At 41.1% G+C, this 14058-nt stretch overlaps 1 protein-coding gene across 1 annotated transcript in view; it reads left to right on the forward strand.

The window, feature by feature from the left end:
* SENP2 (SUMO specific peptidase 2) overlaps positions 1–14058 on the forward strand; it is a 45379-nt gene that overhangs the window by 11687 nt on the left and 19634 nt on the right. The window contains exons 3-7 of the mRNA XM_003256588.3: positions 631–764; positions 1485–1551; positions 3313–3403; positions 9032–9200; positions 11946–12049. Of these exons, the coding sequence (XP_003256636.1) occupies positions 631–764; positions 1485–1551; positions 3313–3403; positions 9032–9200; positions 11946–12049 (565 nt within the window). The remainder of the gene's footprint in view (positions 1–630; positions 765–1484; positions 1552–3312; positions 3404–9031; positions 9201–11945; positions 12050–14058) is intronic.

The following is a 14058-nucleotide window of genomic DNA, read 5'->3' on the forward strand; positions in this document are numbered from 1 at the left end:
AGGTGGGATTATAGGGATGCGCCACCACGCCCAGCTAATTCTTTGTATTTTTAGTAGAGATGGGGTTTCTCCATGTTAGTCAGGCTGGTCTTGAACTCCTGACCTCAGGTGATCTGCCCACCTTGGCCTCCCAAAGTGCTGGGATTACAGGCGTGAGCCACCACACCTGACCTAGAAAAGGATTATATTTATAAATACCTTTTTATTTCAATGGTTGAAAATAGGACTTTTTTTAATTTTTGTTTTTCAGAGACAGAGTCTCACTCTGTTGCACAGGCTGGAGTGCAGTAGCACAATCACAGCTCACTGTAGCCTCAACCTCCTGGGCTCAGGTGATCCTCCCACCTCAGTCTCCTAGGTAGCTAGGACTACAGGCGTGTGATACCATCCCCAGCTAGTTTTTCGTACAGATGGGGTTTCTCCATGGTGGCCCAAGCTGGTCTTGAGCTCCTGGGCTCAAGCAATCCTCCCACCTCAGCCTCCCAAAGTGTTGGGATTACAGGTGTGAGCCACCACACCCAGCAAATAGAACTTTTGATAAAAATTGAGAGAGGCTGTTTCCAAGATGTCATTTTATTTTTTAGCTGGAAGTTTATTACTTTATATTTACAGTTTGTTGACACTTTCTAGATTGCTTTATTCACCAAGTGAAAAACAGTCTCTACAATGCTGCCAGCTTATTTGGATTCCCATTCCAGCTGACCACAAAGCCCATGGTAACTTCTGCTTGTAATGGAACACGGAATGTGGCCCCTTCAGGAGAGGTCAGTGGGGATGAGACTCCATTAGGAATACTGATCTTTATACTTAATCATTACATTTTAGAAAATTCTCTCTTTGAGAGTTAATGTATATAATTACTTTTTTCCAGAAATATTTGTATCTTTATTAGCTGTGCTATAAAGACCAAGAAATTAAAGGTTAATAAAATGAGCATTTAAAACGTGTTTATAAAGAGCTAAATATTATTACATATGCTTTTTTTTTTTTTTTTTTTTTTTTTTTTGAGACGGAGTCTCGCTCTGTCGCCCAGGCTGCAGTGCAGTGGCGCAATTTCAGCTCACTGCAAGCTCCGCCTCCCAGGTTCACGCCATTCTCCTGCCTCAGCCTCTCCGAGTAGCTGGGACTACAGGCGCCCACCACCACGCCCGGCTAATTTTTTTGTATTTTTGGTAGAGACGGGGTTTCACCGTGGTCTCGATCTCCTGACCTCGTGATCCGCCCGCCTCAGCCTCCCAAAGTGCTGGGATTACAAGCGTGAGCCACCACACCCGGCATACATATGCTTTCTTATTTAAGTATGTACAAAGAAACCAGAATTGTTATTTCTACATCATTTTGTGAGTCTTGACAAATTAAACCTTAGGTCTTATTGATGGTATCTCTTCTGTGAGCTACCTAAGAAAAAGTTATCTTTTCATAATAGAAACTTACTTAGATGACAAAATTTAGATGCTACAGAAGTGATTCTGTTTGATTTTAAGGTATTTTCGAACTCTTCATCTTGTGAACTGACAGGTTCTGGATCCTGGAACAACATGCTGAAACTGGGTGAGGTCGTCAAAAATATTTCTGTTTCCCCCTACCTCCTTCTGCCCATTTTTTTCCTACATTTTGAAAATGTGAAAGGAAAACACTGATTTGGATTGGGATGAGAAAGACATTCTTTCTACCGTTCTAAAAAGCAAATAGCTTTTCTTCAGAATTGTTGTCTTTGAATTTACTGTTGTTTTTTGTTTGTATTATCAGTGTCCTCAATGTGACTTAGATCAAGGTCATATTAAAAAGGTTCATTCATTTAAAAAAAAAACAAAAAAGCAAAAACATTTCCTGAGAACTTACTCTGTGCCAGGTGCTGTGCTAAGTTATCAAGAATAACAAAATAATAAAACCTTATTCCTGTCCTTTAGGAGTTCATCATCTAGTTGGGGAGCAGCCTTAGGTTCCCAGTTATGACAGTTTTATGGACTAGGGACTTCCATGTCATCCTTAGATCCTGAAGTGGAGTTGTCATTATTATATATATGCACTATACAAAATGCTATGGTGGGGAAAAGTAGGAAGAAGCCAGAATCCTGTGAAATAGTTGTGATGTCTGCCACTCAGGTAGGCTTGTAAAGTTGGGGGGGGAAGGAAGTTAGGGAAAATGAGCTTAGAGAAGTTGTAGGTTTAAAATTCAAAAGTGGAAGAAGTTAAGGAAATGATAAAAGCCTTAGAGTTGTGCTTTCCAAACTTTTTAAAAAAGTACTTCTAGGAGTAGAGAAAAGCAAAGGAGAACAAATACATACCCCTGTATCTGAGAAGCTAGTTCCTAAAACTTGGAACAAAGATGATATTTCTTTTTCTTTTTTCTTTTTTTTTTTTTTTTTGAGATGGAGTTTCGCCCTTGTTGCCCAGGCTGGAGTGCAATGGGGCGATCTCAGCTCACTGCAACCTCTGCCTCCTGGGTTCAAGCGATTCTCCTGCCTCAGCCTCCTGAGGAGCTGGGATTACAGGCATGCGCCACCACCCTGGCTAATTTTGTATTTTTAGTAGATACTGGGTTTCTCCATGTTGGTCAGACTGGTCTTGAACTCCCGACCTCAGGTGATCCTCCCACCTCGGCCTCCCTCCTGGGATTATAGGCGTGAGCCACCACGCCTGGCCCAAAGATGATATTTCTTTGAAGCCTTTTATTTCATTTAAAAAGTTAATATAAATTGAATTTTATCATCTGTTTGGAATGGTTGTTTAGAATTGTTTACCATTAAGATTGACATATATGAGGGATGGTAGATTTGTGCCTGAGATGCTGGCACTACTATTTCTGTGGGTTTTGTGTAGTCTAGTCAGAGAAGCCCAGGTATTCCTAGGGCAGGTTTCTTGTGTAAAGAGGTCCACAGTCTGTTTTCTGCAACCCCTGGAAGCCAGATGTGTTTAGGAATTCAGAATTTTTCATATTTTAGGTATGTTACCAGCCAAACATATGGCTGGTTTGAATTTGAACAATTTACTCCAATTGATTAGATTACAGAGAGTTATAATCTTTGAGTTCTTCATGGCCTCTTAACAGTCCCATCAAGCAAAATAAGCAAAGCCTGCCAGTGAATTCTGTTATTACCTATCTGAGATCAAAAACAAACTAAGCCCTATTGCTTTCCTTTAACTTCTACAAAATTTGTGCTAGACTCCTGTGCTATTAATAGAAATTAAAAAACAAGATGTTGATTTAGCTCTATGATGTAGGTTGCTCACAGAATTTTTTTCTTTCCTTATGCAGACTGTTTGCAGGTGATTTTTCATTTCACAATTACAAATGCATTTTTTAAATAGGTAATAAATCTCCTAATGGAATAAGTGACTATCCAAAAATCAGAGTGACAGTGACCCGAGATCAGCCACGCAGAGTTCTGCCTTCCTTTGGGTAAGTGTTAAATTCTTTCTGTAAATGGAAACTTAGCATTTATTAGGTGCTCACTCTTGCTAGGCAGTCTCACTTTTGTTCTATTATGTAGTCCTGCTAAGCGCTCTGAGGTTAGTAACTTGCTGAATGTCATGCAGCCAGGTGAGAGACTTGAACTTAGGAGTGTGTTATATTTTATTTCTTTTTTTTTTTTTCGCGATGGAGTTTTGCTCTGTTGCCCAGGCTGGAGTGCATTGGTGCGATCTTGGCTTACTGCAACCTCTGCCTTCCAGGTTCAAGCAATTCTCCTGCCTCAGCCTCCTGAGTAGCTGAGATTATAGGCACCCCTGCACCATGCCCAGCTAATTTTTGTATTTTTAGTAGATACGGGGTTTCACTATGTTGGCCAGGCTGGTCTCGAACTCCTGACCTCAGGTAATCCGCCCACCTTGGCCTCCCAAAGTGCTGGGATTACAGGCATGAGCCACCGTACCTGGCCTTACATTTTCTACTGTATTATATGCCCATAGCATCTGATTTTGAAAACTGTTTTAGAAAGAATTGGTACTTACTTTATTCTCAACTTAAAAATATAATTATGCATACAGAAAAGAGGCTGAAATTATAAGGGTACATGGCCTGGTTAATTTTCATACACTGGTCATATCTATCAGTTCTGTAAAATGTTATTATTAATAGTTTTCTTCCTTCCCTTTGTAGAATTTTTATTGCTTGGACATTAGACCTTCTGGATTGATCTAATTTTCCCATATATTCTCTCCTTTTGTTGTTCTTGCTTTTTTTTTTTTTTTGAGATGGGGTCTTGCTCTGTCACCCAGGCAGTTTGGTGGCGCAGTCTCGGCTCACTGCAGCCTCCGCCTGCTGGGTTCAAGCAATTCTCCCACCTCAGCCTCTTGAGTAGCTGGGATTACAGGGAAGTGCCATCATGCCTGGCTATTTTTTGCATTTTTAGTAGAGACAGAGTTTCACCATGTTGGCCAGGCCAGTCTCGAACTCCTGACCTCAGGTAATCCACCCACCTCAGCCTCTCAAAGTGCTGGGATTACAGGCGTGAGCCACTGTGCGTGGCCTTCTTGCTCTTTTTAAAAACATTTTTTACTAATTCTTTTTAGACTGTCAGTTTTTAAGTTAGAAAAGTTTTCCCCCTGCCTATTCCCAATGTTTTTTTTTCTTTCTCTAAGCATCTTGTTCTTATAAGGATGCAAAATCTTTCCTTATCTCTCTAAAGCTGTTTATTATTTTAAAATATGTTTTGAGTGCTCCCTTCCGGTTTATGCCCTCTCCCTCTGTGTTTGTTTATTTTGGTCTGATCTTTGAGGTTAGAGTCTTTATTCAAGTACTTGGTACTGCTTGGCTATCCACTTATATTTAGGAATGAGAAACTAAAAACTAGCGCCCTCTGGAATTGAATAAATGGCTGATTGTAGGGCTAGGAAAGAAAGTATAAAGTGAGTCTGAACATCTTGTGCCAAAAAGTAAAGGAGTGTTCAAAAACTGGGGGTGCCACCCTGACAGAGGAGGAGATTTCTAAGGGGCTTTCACTGGACAGATGGGATAATTTAAACATCAAAATGAATAAAGACAGGGACTCAAATGCTAATAAATAAATATATAGTGTCGAGGAGGGAAAGATCTTTATAGTAGAATGCCAACTAATAAGTGTGGAAGGAATGATAGAATTAGAAAATCACCATTTTGTAACTGTCATGGTAATAACTGATATGGGCAGGAATCATCAATTGAGCCAAAACTAGTAAGTACAAGTTTACAGCCTGGCCAACATGGCGAGAAATCCTGTCTCTACTAAAAATAGAAAAATTAGCTAGGTGTGGTGGCACGCACCAGTAGTCCCTGCTACTCAGGAGGCTGAGGCAGTAGAATTGCTTGAACCCGGAGGCAGAGGGTGCTGTGAGCTGAGATTACACCACTGCACTCCAGCCTGGGTGACAGAGTGAGACTCTGTCTTAAAAAAAAAAAAGTTTGATGAGGCACTGGTATTTACATAAACTCAAAATATCTCCTTACACATTACTTTTTTTTTTTTTTTTTTTTTTGAGATGGAGTCTCGCTCTGTCACCCAGGCTGGAGTTCAGTGGCATGATCTCGGCTCACTGCAACCTCTACCTCCTGGGTTCAAGCGATTCTCCTGCCTCAGCCTCCTGAATAGCAGGGACTACAGGGACGTGCCACCATGCCCAGCTAATTTTGTATTTTTGGTAGAGATGGGGCTTCTCCACGTTGGACAGGCTGGTCTCGAACTCCTGACCTCAGGTGATCCACCCGCCTTGGCCTCCCAAAGTGCTGAAATTACAGGCGTGAGCCACCACCCCCAGCCCACATTACTTATTACTTACAAAGGGAAAAATAAAGTGGAGAAGCACGACTGACACCACCTTAACCAAGAGATCAAAGTGAAATTGCCAGCAGTTGGACAAACTGACATCATGGCATTCAAATGTAATGCACTGAGAAAGACATCATAACTAAATGCAGCATTCCTGCAAAAACAATAGACTCTAATCATGAGAAAGCTGGTTAAACTGAAATTAAGGTCCATTCTACAAAACCATAGGCCTGTATTCATTAAAAAGATAAAGAAAAGCTGAAAAATTGTTTCAGACTGAAGGAGATGAAAGATACATGATAACTAAATGCATGCAATGTGAGATCCTGGATTAGATTTTAGATGGGACAAAATTGCTATGAAGGTTATTTTTTAATAGCTTTGGAGATATTTGAATATGGGCTACCTATTACATTGTACTATTGCAAAAGTTCCTGAATTTGGTGATTATATTGTGGTTATATAAGAGATGCCCTTGTTGTTAGGAGATACACAGTTAGTTAGGGGTGAACTTACTCTCTAAGCATTTAATGCTGTTTCCCTGTAAGCACTGCTTAGGTGCGTTGTCCACATTTTGAAATGTTGGTTTTCATTTTCATTCAATTTAAAATATTTTCTAGGCTGGGTGTGGTGGCTCACACCTGTAATCCCAGCACTTTGGGAGGCCGAGGTGGGCAGATCACTTGAAGTCAGGAGTTTGAGACCAGCCTGGCCAACATGGTGAAACCCCATCTCTACTAAAATACAAAAATTAGCTGGCCATGGTGGCACACACCTGTGATCCTAGCTACTCGAGAGGCTGAGGCAGGAGAATCGCTTCAACCTGGAAGGCGGAGGTTGTAATGAGCTGAGATTGGGCCACTGCACTCCAGTCTGGGCGACACAGTGAGACACTGTCTCAAAAAAATAAATAAATAAATATTTTCTAATTTCTATTTTACTTCCTCTTTGACCTGTGATTTAGAAGGATAGAAATATGTTGTTTAATTTCCAAATTTTTGGGACTTTGCAGATACCTGTTATTGATTTCTAGTTTAATTCTATTATGGTTAGAGAATATGCTTTGTAAGCCGGGCGCAGTGGCTCACGCTTGTAATCCTAGCACTTTGGGAGGCTGAGGCGGGCGGATCACGAGGTCAGGAGATCGAGACCACAGTGAAACCCCGTCTCTACTAAAAATACAAAAAATTAGCCGGGTGTGGTGGCAGGCGCCTGTAGTCCCAGCTACTTGGAGAGGCTGAGGCAGGAGAATGGCGTGAACCCGGGAGGCGGAGCTTGCAGTGAGCCGAGATTGCGCCACTGCACTCCAGCCTGGGCGACAGAGTGAGACTCTGTCTCAAAAAAAAAAAAAGAATATGCTTTGTATGATTTCATTTCTTTTAAATTTTTTAATGTTTGTTTTCTGGCCTAGTGTATGGTCCAGTTGGATGATGTTCCATGTACACTCGAAAAGAATGCATATTCTGCTGTTTTTGGGTAGAGTGACCTAAATATCAGGTCAGGTTGGTTGATAATGTTTTACAGGTGTTAGTGATTTTTCTGTCAACTTTTTTATTGATTGATGAGTCAGGAATTGAGTTTTCTACCATAATTATGGATTTCTCTATTTCTCCTTCAGCTTTGCTAGTTTTTGCTCCATGTTTTTTTGTCTTCATTGATTGATGTCCCTTTAATCCTAAATACTTGAGTCTGTTTATTTTTTTTCTTTTCTTTTTTTTTTTTGAGATAGAGTCTTGCTCTGTCTCCCAGGCTGGAGTGCAGTGCCGCGATCTCGGCTCCCTGCAACCTCCGCCTCCTGGGTTCAAGCAATTCTCCTGCCTCAGCCTCTCGAGTAGCTGGGACTACAGGCATGTACCACCACGCCCAGCTAATTTTTATATTTTTAGTAGAATTGAGGTTCCACCATGTTGACCAGGCTGGTCTTGAACTCCTGACCTCGTGATCCACCCCCCTCAGCCTCCCAAAGTACTGGGATTACAAGTGTGAGCCACCACGCCTGGCCGAATCTGTTTATTTCTTAAGAATAAGGGCATTCCAGACCGGGCGCGGTGGCTCACGCCTGTAATCCCAGCACTTTGGGAGGCTGAGGTGAGCGGATCACCTGAGGTCAGGAGTTTGAGACCAGCCTGGCCAACATGGTGAAACCCCGTCTCTACTTAAAATACAAAAAATTAGCCGGCTGTGGTGGCAGGCACCTGTAACCCCAGGTACACGGGAGGCTGAGGCAGGAGAATTGCTTGAACCCAGGAGGCAGAGGTTGCAGGGAGCCGAGATTGCGGCACTGCACTCCTGCCTGGGGGACAAGAGCGAGACTTCATCAAAAAAAAAAAAAAAAAAAAATGAATAAGGGCATTCACTTACATGATCATGGATTACCAACATCAGGAAATTAACATAGATATAATGCTATTAGGTAATCTACAGGTCTTATTTAAATTTTTCTCTTACAGCTTTTTCCTTTTCCTAATACAGGATCCAGTGCAGGATTGTGTATTGCACATAGTTTTCATGTCTCTTTGATCTACTTTATTCTGCAACAACTCCTTGCCCTTTCTTTGTGTTCACTGGCATTAATATTTTAACTTTGTCTGATACTTACTGATGATTTGTTTCAGATTATGCCTTTTTTTTGGAACACCACATAAGTGGTATTCATTTCAAAAGCATCACCCAAGGAAGGTGGGGCATGATGTCAGTTTGTCGCATTGTTGGTAATGTCAGGAAAGGCAGATTTGTCACCAGCAACTGTGACTGGGTGGGAATTCCAGGCTTCAGTTCCTTTAGCATTTATTAATTTAGCTTTCAGCAGATATTTATTGAGGACCTTTTGGCTTAGACCCTGTACTAAGATAACAGTGGTGAAAGGATGTAATCTCTTTTCATGGAATTTAAAGTTTAGTGTGGAATATAGACATTAAACAAATAATCACACCAGTAATGAATTTCAGTGGTTCCAGGTGACTAATGGAAAAATGCAGTATCAGAAGGGGTATATGCAATAGGGGAGCTAAATCTAGAGTTGGGGTTGGAAATGGGCATGAAGAGGAAGGCAGAGACTTTCTTTGTGTGGCAGCTATAGTTTAGAAACAGATATTCCATAGTGGAATGCTGGGGTGCTCTGTGCTCTAGGGATAGATCTAACTTTTGCATAATTATACTTGTCTGACTTGCCAGGAGTAAGCTTGACCTAAAGCAACTTAATCACAGGATGGTCTGAGAGCTTAGATTCCAGCAATTTAAGCAGCTTGGTGATACTTTTTTTCTTTTTTTTTTCTGTTGCTCAGTTTTACTTTGAACTCAGAAGGCTATAATAGAAGACCAGGTGGCCGTCGCCATAGCAGAGGTAATCCAGAGAGTTCTTTAATGTGGAAACCTCAGGAACAGGCTGTAACAGAGATGATTTCTGAAGAGAGTGGCAAGGGTCTGAGGCGTCCCCGTTGTACTGTGGAGGAGGTAAGCCTTTTTAGCTTGATTTCTTTAAAAAAAATTTTACAGCTCTTCCCAAGGATGCTGCCTAGAGACACTCAGAATGGTTCAGCGTTTGACATACCATTGTAGGTTTTCCTACAATGCAGCCTCTAACAAAATGAGGCTGTCTTAAACCCAGATGCATCAAAAATCTGCATACAGCATGTGCCCAGGCAGAGTTTGAGGGGTTCATACTATGAGACCTAAAGTTCTTATGAGATTGTCCAGATCACATTAGCAAGGCCTATAGCGGCCACATGTGCTCAATGAGTCTGTGACAGGATCAAGCATGTTGCTTATCACGAAGCAGAAAATCGTTGTGAAAGTATTGAAGGCACAGACACAGTCAGACAGCTAAATTTAAAAATGAAACTTTTTTGAGTAATAAAAATTAAAAGACTAAAAAGAATTTTTAATGAATATTTTTGGGAGCAAATAATATACCTACTATGTTATATATTTCTTTTTTCCTTTTTTTTTTTTTTTTGAGACAGAGTGAGACTCTTGTCACCCGTGCTGGAGTGCAGTGGTGCAGTCTTGGCTCACTGCAACCTCTGTCTCCCACGTTCCAGCATACGTTATATATTTCAAAAGGTACTAAAGTATGTATGGTAACTAAGTTTCTTAGACTCTCTTCCATACCTGGCTTCCACCACCATGTTTACTTCTTAGCAAGTAACCTCTGATACCTATATGTATTCTTCTATAGATATTCTATATACATATAATTTAGTCAGTTTTTAGATGTGGTTATTTTTATTATAAGGAAGAAAAAAGAGTCATATTAGGAAGAGATAAGATTAGATTCTTTTTTTTTTTTTTTTTGAGACAGTTTCACTCTTGTTGCCCAGGCTCGAGTGCAATGGCGCGATCTTGGCTCACTGCAACCTCCACCTGCCAGGTTTGATTCTCCTGCCTCAGCCTCCCAAGTAGCTGGGATTACAGGCATGTGCCACCACGCCTGGCTAATTTTTTGTATTTTTAGTAGAGATGAGGTTTCACCATGTTGGCCAGGCTGGTCTCAAACTCCCGACCTCAGGTGATCCATCTACCTCAGCCTCCCAAAGTGCTGGGATTACAGGCATGAGCCACTGCGCCTGGCCAAGAGTAGATTCTTTTTGGGTACCTGAATTAGTCTAACTTGCTTTTAAAAAAAAAAATTACAAGTTATTTTTTTATAGAGAGAGATGGGATCTCGCTATGTTGTCCAGGCTAGTTTCAAACTCGTGGGCTCAAGCGATCCTCCAGCGTCGGCCTCCCAGAGTGCTGGGATTACAGGCGTGAACCACTGCGTCCAGCCATAACTTTTTATAAACTTTAATAACTGTGACTAAGGAAGGGAAGTAAATAGTGTGCATCTCTGCTATTTCCTTCACCTTTCAGAACACTCAGCATGATGAAGAGTCAATCTTTTTACTTTCCTTTTGAGGTTTTCCTTTATTCCAGGAAAATTTAGAATTATTCCTATATCTGGCACTCCTGAGGACCATCTGCTATTTCACTTGCCAACTAGTTTTCTGAGCCACTTGTTTAATTTAGTTCATCAAAGAAATATTTATTTGGGTCCCAGGTACTGTGCTAGTTGTACTGTGCTAGCAATTCAAGATTAAATGAAATGTGGTTTCTGCCCTCTAAGAGCTTATACATAAATAGTTGCTATTTGATAAGCAGGCAGAGAGAGAGGAATGGACCATATCCCTGAAAGGGGTTTTAAGATGAGGTGTTAAATATTTCAGTCTCTTAGATGAGAAATCAGAAATGGGACTGAGCCAGTATCTACAGGGGAATATGCAGAAGATATACTCTAGAAATATTGGTAGGTAGTATTAGCAAGGACGTATCTGTTGATTAAGTGTGATCTAAAGTAGATAGAAGGGTCTGAGTCCCAGATGTCAGTTTTGAGAATCACTACGTGTCACTTACCAAGATAACTCTATGTTTATGGGGAAGATGATGACTCCAGTTTTGGACATTGTTTAAACTCCCTGTGAAACCCACAAGAAAACCTCTCCTGGAAGCTCGTGGATATATGTGATGGGAATTTTGAGGAGGAGACACATTTCTGAATCTTTAACCTATTGGTGTTATTTAAATCAAGGGAGCTGATGAGATTATTCAGGAAAGGAATGTAGTGCAAGAAGAGATACGGGCAAACCATCAGTATGATGTAAGCAGAAGGAATAATCTGCAGTGGAGACAGAGAAAAAAGAATCAGAAGAGCTTATGGTCTAGGAAGGCAAGGCAGGTCAGCAGGGTGAAATGCTGAAGAGAAATCAAGTAATATAACGGCTGGAAAAGTGTCTATTAAATGTAGCCATAGAGGTTACTGGTGATGTTGGTGAGGCCAGTTCATTTTGGAAGCTGCATATTCTCGTTATGCAAGCAGATGATTTCTGCTGAGTTTTTTTGTAGTTAACCTAATTCTGTTCAACCCAGTTCTGTCAAAAACTTAGATGCCATCAGAATTTAGCAGATAACATGAATAAAGTGGGCTGGAGAGCAGTGGCCCATCTAAATGGGATAGCCCTACATAGCTGTAGATTGTGGATTCAGTTGATCAAAGGAAGCTAGATTTTTTTATTTTTAAAAAATGTATAAAGTTAGTAATTAATTCAAAGAAATATTAAAAACATAGTGCTGGCAAATAAAACACATCTATGGTTTACATTTGGCCTTTTAATTATAAATTTAATGTGCTGGTACTTATCGAACGTGCTTTCTTTTATTTAGGGTGTTCAAAAAGAGGAAAGAGAGAAGTACCGAAAGTTATTGGAACGACTTAAAGAAAGTGGTCATGGAAACTCTGTCTGTCCTGTAACTTCAAATTATCACAGGTGACAATGAGCTAACAGATAATGCTTTGCTAGGCATCTTTTTGTTTGTTTGTTTTTGGAGAAAGTATTGGTGGGAAGGGCTTTATTGAAAGAAGAGGTTAACCCTGAGAGAACTAGCTCTGTCATTTGCCTGGATATTTATCTAGTAATGGATAATATGTAACAGTGGTTTTGCAAAGTAAAATTTTATGTTACCTTTAGGACCTTTTGTTCAAGTAAACTTTTACTTGAAACTCTTGTATAAAAAAGTGGATCACTGGTTGAAGTAGGGCTTCCAGGAGGCAGAGAGTTTCTTCAACCTCCCCAGCATACATTTCCCACAATCTCTCTGTCTACCTCCCTTCCCCACCCACTCCTGCCCATCTCTCCATTTCTCCCATCTCCCTTCCTTCCTTCCTTTCTCCTTCACCTCCTCCCAGTCTTTCTTTTTGTCTTTTTTCCTTCCCCCTGCCTCACCCCCACCCCATGAGACACACCTAGTCCCTGCGGCATCATAGAGATTGAATCTTAGCACATTTGGAAACCCACTAGAGACAAGATTAAAGTCTCCCAGGTCATAACAATTTTCCTTATAGGACAGCTTGTTAATTAAATCATGCTTTGAGCAAATATTAATAGATGAGAGTGGCAGAAGGAAGTGATACTTGGCCTTGTATTTACCTGTGAAAGGAGGACAAAAAATGTGTGAGTTCAAGATTGAGGTACACTAGGTAATTCTAACAAGTGGTGTGAGAAAACACAGGGATCCCAAAAATTATATAATAGCAAATCGAAGATTAAAAAGTCACACAATACTATCTAGCTTTTTTTTTTTTTTTTTTTTGAGATGGAGTTTCACTATTGTTGCTCAGGCTGGAGTGCAGTGATGCAATTTCGGCTCACTGTAACCTCTGCCTCCTGGGTTCAAGCGATTATCCTGCCTCAGCCTCCTGAGTAGCTGGGATTACAGGCATCCACCGCCACGCCCAGCTAATTTTTTGTATTTTTAGTAGAGACGGGGTTTCACCATGTTGGCCAGGCTGGTCTCGAACACCTGATCTCAGGTAGTCCACCTGCCTCAGCCTCCCAGAGTGTTGGGATTACAGGCGTGAGCCACCGCACCTGGCCTACTATCTAGCTTTTGAATGCAGAAATAACAGATTATTTGAGAATAATCAATTGTGAACTTTAAAAAAAAATTCTTTTGGTTTAGTCAGAATGTCAGTATTTTCTCCATTTTGACCAGCCATATGTTGGAAACAGCAGTATATTTAACGAACTCAGCTTTGTCATGTTGGCGAAGCCCTCAAACTATTTTTGCTTTTTAAAGTTCCTGCTTTGGCTGGGCACAGTGGCTCACACCTGTAATCCCAGCACTTTGGAAGGCCAAGGTGGACGGATCACGAGGTCAGGAGATCAAGATCATCCTGGCTAACATGGTGAAACCCTGTCTCTACTAAAAAATACAAAAAATTAGCTGGGCATGGTGGCTGGCACCTGTAGTCCCAGCTACTCGGGAGGCTGAGGCAGGAGAATGGTGTGAACCCAGGAGGTGGAGCTTGCAGTGAGCAGAGATTGTGCCACTGCACTCCAGCCTGGGCTACAGATAGAGACTCCGTCTCAAAATAAATAAATAAATAAAGTTCCTGCTTTTGGCTGGGTGCAGTGGCTCACACCTGTAATCCCAGCTCTTTGGGAGGCCAAGGCAGGTGGGTCACCTGAGGTCAGGACTTCGAGACCAGCCTGACCAACATGGCGAAACCCCATCTCTACTAAAAATACAAAAATTAACCAGGTGTAGTGGCATGCGCCTGTAATCCCAGCTACTTGGGAGGCTGAGGCAGGAGAACCGCTTGAACCTGAGAGGTAGAGATTTCAGTGAGGCCAAGATCACACCACTGCACTCCAGCCTGGGCGACAGTGCGAGACTCCGTCTCAAAAAACAAAAAGTTCTTGCTTTTAATGTATGTTTCAGGATCCATTTAAATATATAGCTTAAAAAGTTTTTTTTATCTTTTAATCTGAGTTTT

The sequence above is a fragment of the Nomascus leucogenys genome, chromosome 11, assembly GCF_006542625.1.
Source record: "Nomascus leucogenys isolate Asia chromosome 11, Asia_NLE_v1, whole genome shotgun sequence".
NCBI classification, from domain to species: Eukaryota; Metazoa; Chordata; class Mammalia; order Primates; family Hylobatidae; genus Nomascus; species Nomascus leucogenys.